The 6688-nt window shown below is 25.9% G+C and overlaps 1 protein-coding gene across 4 annotated transcripts; it reads left to right on the forward strand.

Annotated features, from left to right (window-relative positions):
- Positions 1–1265: 1265 nt before the first annotated feature.
- LOC126845340 (uncharacterized) lies at positions 1266–6048 on the forward strand. Of its 4 annotated transcripts, XM_050583990.1 has the most exons (13): positions 1267–1331; positions 1779–1830; positions 2106–2187; positions 2275–2304; positions 2386–2418; positions 2482–2532; positions 2612–2641; positions 2719–2766; positions 2844–2894; positions 3157–3177; positions 3616–3687; positions 4094–4180; positions 5696–6048. In XM_050583990.1, exons 3-13 carry the CDS (start codon positions 2112–2114, stop codon positions 5902–5904), a joined length of 708 nt encoding a protein of 235 aa, XP_050439947.1. In that variant the 5' UTR covers positions 1267–1331; positions 1779–1830; positions 2106–2111; the 3' UTR covers positions 5905–6048. The 4 variants fall into 4 exon arrangements, with proteins under 4 accessions (XP_050439949.1, XP_050439947.1, XP_050439950.1 ...); XM_050583992.1 differs by lacking the exon at positions 2612–2641 and having other exon boundaries at positions 1266–1331; positions 2725–2766; XM_050583993.1 differs by lacking the exon at positions 3616–3687.
- Positions 6049–6688: the final 640 nt, after the last annotated feature.

The raw sequence follows: 6688 nt of genomic DNA on the forward strand, positions 1-6688 counted from the left end.
AAAATCGAGAAAACATCCGATAAGCTTACATAATTTTTGACTTGTTATAATTCTTATAGACCTGTGACCCCCCTCTAAATATTCTCCAATACCACTATGCCTTGTACCCGCTGTACTGGCTTTTCTAGATTTCCTTTTGTTTTTAAACTATATAAGACGTATTTTTTTTTTCTTCTTTATAATTGTAACTTAAGTCGTTACATTTTAAATCGTTATACGATTGTGGGACACTTGTATACACACAACTGGTTTAACACGCATTTTGCCGCCAAGAGAATATAGTCATAACACAAATATCAAATTTAAAGACGACGTGTACAGGTCATATATATTAAGGTACACATAACTGTTGGCTGGGTTTTTACACGTGATTTTATTTAAAATAAAATAATATTTGTTTAGATGAATATTTAAAAAAATACCTTTAGCATTTTCAGATAAATGTATCGAAACATCTGTGTGAAAAAAACCTAAAATAGGAGGATTGATTCGAGATTATTGTCAACTTCTTAAAATATACGAAATCTGCGAAAAACACAGTTTTGAAGGAAAACCGGCATTTAAGAAAATCTGTAGTGCCGTATTTTTTCTTCGTTTAATAGATTATAGACACATATGAGTTATAACTACTGACAAATTCGCTTTGCATCGAAGCCAAAACAATTTTCTGGTTTTTTGTGTAAAAGAGTTGTGTAAAACCCCATCCCCATCACAACCCCATTTCCATCTATAAAGTGGAGAACGTTTCATTATACACGCTGTAATAAATGTATAAAAAAATATATATTAATTTATTTATTTATTGTGTCTGGAAATTGTAACAAATAGTACGGTTATTTTCTTGTACGCGTACAGAATATTTAAACCAGAGGCCCAAATTTAGATTTCAAATTGATAATATACGTTAGATTTTATTTTATACTATGAATTTTATTCCTATGAAATACGATAGTATATTACAACAAACGATAAAGTGTGTAAAAAACACATATCTAGTAAACCTATTTATTTTTGGTATTATTTACTTTAAGTTCGTATCGACATGAAAAAATGTACTAATGTAATTATTTATATTCTAATATATTTCATTTAAGGTCATAATTTTTGAGTTTTGTATAAATGTTAACAACATATGTGTAACAGCCCACAGACTGTAATCGAAAATAAAAACCATAGTCTAAACATTCCTTTACACCTGTATAAATAAAATATATTCACGCACTGCAAAACTTATTTCGATTTAACTTTATCAAGGACAAACCACAAACCGAATCACTATAAAACAGTTGATTTAACATAGTTCACTTAGTTCTACCAGATTTTCAAAGCTAGTAAGTACTAAATGCACTTTTATTAAGTTTTTTGTAATTATTATTTTTTTTATTTTCGTGTTTAGGTTTTCGATAAACTTTTAACCACTAGGCTAATTTCATTAATAATATAGTACAGAAATGATACACCGTTTTGTGTTGATCAGAAATCGAACCTAAAATTTGCATCTTTAGGCCCAATATTTAAAAAGTTTCATTCCAAATCAATCAGGACAAATAATAATAAAAATAAGTACAATATGTTTCATTTCGAATACGAAAAACTATGTAAAACAGTTTTTTAAAATTTTATATGTTAATGGGCCACTTGCATTTATTAAGGCTCATTGAATATAGATAATTTTTCACTAAACTTAACATAAAGCTAACATTTTTAAACATACATATTACCATGGGAAAGAAGTATAAGAAATTCTTATTTTCTTTTCTTTTTATTTTTGTGTTTAGATATACAATTATACCTAACCTAATCTTTCCGATTATATTAGGAAGTGAATAGGTAAGATAATTTCATTTATAACATATCGCAACAATTTTACACCGTTTCAGTCGTGTAGCATGACTTTAGATCAGAAATGGAACTTAAAATGTGCGTCAATTGGCATAATAGTTAAAAAGTTTCATTCAAAATCAGAAAAATAATAAAAAATATTTTATTATGACCATTTTATCTGAGAAGACATTTTATCTTGAATCAGCTTCGCATCGAAGGCAATAATTAATTAAAGACTATGTCTAATACAAAAAGGCTTTTATTTTTATTGTTGTTTGCAGATAAAAATGAGACGTTTTTGTTTTTTATTATCATTCGTTGTGGTAAATGTTTTAGCAGTTATAGATTTTGATAAATTATATGGTAATTATTTTTTTTTTTTATATTTAACACTTGCCTACTCGAGGTAATTAAAAATCATAAAATTATTTAATGATTAACTTTTTACAGGTGAACTTGTAGAGCAGGCTCAATTAACAAGTTAGTAAATTTATTTTATCATAAAAATGTAATTCTAATTTTAAAAATTGACATATATTTATTTTAATTTATTTATTACAGATAGACAAATCCGGAGGGTGTCATGTCGTGATGGTATAACATACACTTATTGTTAGAATTTATTAGTTACTTCAACTCATTATTTGTTTATTCTAGTGCGTTTGATACCGGTAATTAGAAAATTTGTTCTTGCAGATAAATCGATGAGTAATTATAATTATTAATGTATTTGAAAGTATTAGGTTAGTTACACATCTCTTATACATTTATGTTATGCACATTTTAGGTGATTTGGCGTTAATGTTTGTTGGACCATGTAATAATTTTTCTTAAATATAAGAACGTGTCTGCACATAGTAGTTTGATATTAAGTATAAAATGTTATGGTTAAAGTTTCAGGTGTATTATCTCAACCAAATCACGACGATGAAATACTGCAACGTAATTACTCTTATAAATTTTAAATGTAGAATCTTTTCATGTATAATATTCATGCATAATTTTTTTTTTTTTTTTAGATGCCATAGATTCCGAAATCGAATTACAAACAGCTATAACAACCCGGTTAGGTAAATATAAAAATTTGTAAATCTACAATTTCAAAAATTATAGTCATTTTTTTCTAAGCAAAATAGATGAAAATGTTATTTAAGTTCTTATATCTTAAAGCTTTATGTTTTCTTACTAAAAGTTTAAATGATTGTTCGAAGTATAATAATTATTCAAACGGCTAATAACTAGTCTAAATAAATGTAATTTTAGATAGTGTTATAAATTTAATATAAAATTGGATTTTATTTTCTGTATAATTATTTAATGTTTTTGTTACAGGTGTCCCTGTTCCTGACCAAAGTAATATATTAGTCAAATAATAAGTGCCAATAGGTTTATAGGTCCGCTATAACTTCATATAAAACAAAATAAGGATAAATGCACTTAATTGATTAGAAGAATGTATTATGCTTTAATTATTCAAATTATATCATAAGCAATATACTTTGAAAGTTTTTCTTGTGCTTTGGAAAATTTGTTCATAATAGATTTTACAACCGTAGGTATTAGCGTTTTAAGTTGTAACCGTCAGTCAAGACATATGTACACCATCCCAAATTCAGAAACTAAATTTTAATAAAAACCATCTGCTATCCGTTTGCTTGCTACGTTTTAAGATAGTGTCGACATTTATTATTAAATAATGATGATTATTAAGTTGTATATTTTGTTTTCATTTGTGCCGATATTATTATTTGATACTTTTTAGTATCTTAAATTATAATTTGTTTTTATTAGATAGACCTATAGGTCGAATATGTACTGCAATGAGAAATCGATGTCGTCCACGTGAACCGCAGAATTCGGAGGGTAGCTGTTATTATAATTATATAAAACATAAACATAAAGCTTATAAAACTGTATTAGTTGTGTTAAAAAAATATTATCGTTGATTTATGCAAATCAATCAGTGATATATTGTTGCTTAGCGACATTTATTTTAATTGTAAAAAAAAGAAATAATTTATTCAAAGGCATATGTGAAACAAACTTTGCTATAATTTTAAAACATATTGCTTGGGAATTAAAAGTAGTTAGTATTTACAATGCATATACTTGTTTAATTAATACAAAGTATTGGAAAATTACTTACTACTAGTTCGTCATAGAAACAATTGAACAAAAACTTAATTGTACTACGTTAATAACTCGAGTAAATATATTATTTTTGTATAGAATTTTTGTAATCAATACGGTTTATTATTAAATTGTACAGATATTCCATTTGTGGATCTGAAACTTCAAGAAGAGAGAACAAAGCTATTCCGTGATGCTACAAAACTATTTATCAGTTCTGCATTAAGTAAGTATCATATCAAAATGCAATAGTTTAATATTTGTTATATATATATAAATGTGTTATTGCCTGTGTTAATTAAATTAAAAAACAGAATTACTTTGAGGAAGGAGTTAAAGTAAAAATGTTGCAAAGGAATAAATTTTTTTGGTGACAACTTTTAAATACGTCTAAACCAATTTTCACAATATGTCTACCCTAATTAAATATATATATATTTGTATATTAACACTTTTAATCTAAATATGACGACTATGGGAAGTTGTTTTTGGTGTATTAAATTGTAAGATAGTTAAATCAATAATTAAAATAAATAAATAAATAAATAATTTTTTATATCTTATTCAAACTAAAGTTACGTTTTATAGCCAATACTTAAAGCATTTTTTAAGCTTTAGTAATATTCCTTGCTTATATACATACATATATAAAATTATGATTTTCATATATATTAAAAAAATAGCCAAGACAAAAATTGTTAAAATTTATATTTGTTAAGATAAGAAGAATGTTCTCATCATATTTTTTCAATTATTTTGGACATGGCCGTATCATTTTTTTTCTCGACTGTTTGTTTTTATCGTATTTTCGATCTTCAAAATAATTTTTAAAAATAATTTTCATATAATAAGTAATCTTAGCTCTATGGAAAAAAAATGTACAAAGTTTTTCAGCCGGGTCTGCAACCTCGAAAGAGCATTTTCATGTCTCGTTGAAGTACCGAATAAATTTAGAGTAGTGGTGGAATTATAGATAATGATATACTATCTTAACAAGCGGTAACAAGCTAGTATATTAAAACGTTAAGTTTCTGGCTAAAATTGTAGTGTTTATTATCTGGCCAAATGTAACTTAACATAGAGAATTAAACTATTTTAAATTTATTATTTAGTTCTAATTTGAACGTTGAACGTACAACATATCTCTTATCTCATATCAGATAACAGCTTAACGCTTTTTTCGGTTATTCGCCACAGCTAAACACAGTTAAACTATAACTCTATTTAATAGTTTTCTACTCGAAAAAACAAATAAGTAATTTTTTACATATAAAATTGGTTTTAAAAAAAAATGTTGATGGCCACCTTCGACAATCAACATTGTTTTTAAGCAAAGAAAAATATTATATTAAAATCTGTTCAAACTAAAAGTAGCTTTTTAGTGATGTCGTTTTATAGAAAAGGGATAAATTAAGCATTTACTTTGATAAAAAATATAAGTTCAATTTTTTTTGATATTTTAATTATTTTCCTAGTTTATATAAATAAAACTATGGTTGTTTTTTAAAGGTGTATTTTAAACAAACGGTATGACTAATAAATTGCGATACTCGAGGTGACCAGTCTATTTTATCTCCATTTGAAAATGTTATTTTCTTAGAGTAACAAAGCTGTACCATACGGATCATCTGTATATAGCATTGATCACGTGTATTAGTTATTCCTTATACACTGAATAAATGTACTAGCTAGCAAGTTAAACTTGGCAAATTTTTTAAATATGCCTTTTTTATTTTTTAAGGACCAGCCCACGAAGACTACAGAAATTATAACCTGATGTGTCGATTAAAAGGTGTATACAGAAGTATATTAGGCCCAATAGGTACTTATGTAATGTCAGCTGAAGTTGTTGATGATGAGTGTCGTCTAACTGATAGTCTCGGAAAAACAACCACTGTCATTTGCATTGGGGATGACACTGGAGATGACTATTTAACAAAAAATCATTAATATAGTAAAAAGTATTCACTTGCTCATTAAAACATATACAGTACTATTGTTATTATATTTGAATAATTATTCCAAACCATATTTGTATAAAAATTATCAAATTTAATATATCTTTCAATAAACCGTTTTACTAATGTTTATAAACTCATTTGTTGCTTTTTACCTGTACACACATTCGATTCGAAGTGGTTTTGTAAATAGTTTTATTTTTTTTTAATCATCCTCTTTAATTACTTATTATAATCCATTCAAGTCCTATATCTAAACCACTAGACTTCATAGTTTAGCCTTTTTTCAAAATTATTTATTTAGAGCAAATTTAGGTAATTCTGTTCTCTTTTGTGCATTCTTTGGAGTAATCAAGCACACATGTTTTTTGGAAAAACTAAATATAATTACAATTTGATTATTATTTAAAAATATAATTAAAAATTCACAAGTTCTGGATCCATTTCAAGACTTTAACAACTTGAAATGCAATACTTCACGACTTTTTTCTATTCTGCGATTTTGGAAGGTATTATAATATTTTAGTTTAGACTCAAGACTAGTTTATTATTTGACCGAAAAACCACAAATTCAAGTAACTCAATATTACAAGAATCTAAAAACGTATGCTTTGCAGTGAATTTATCAACTAAGTTTAATGTATGAAAGTAAATTTTATTCTGTACTAGAAAAAAAGATTGTATTATAATTTTATAATATAATACTATTTCGATTTTCTCGACTTTTAAATGTTTTAAATTTTCGGTTAATCATTATGTGTACATTAAATTCTTTT

This window comes from Adelges cooleyi, unplaced genomic scaffold (genome assembly GCF_023614345.1).
Source record: "Adelges cooleyi isolate 19-005CV unplaced genomic scaffold, UGA_ACOO_1.1 ACOO_flye_CR_arks_rails_tigmint_CR_PRNA_78, whole genome shotgun sequence".
In the NCBI taxonomy this organism is placed as follows: Eukaryota; Metazoa; Arthropoda; class Insecta; order Hemiptera; family Adelgidae; genus Adelges; species Adelges cooleyi.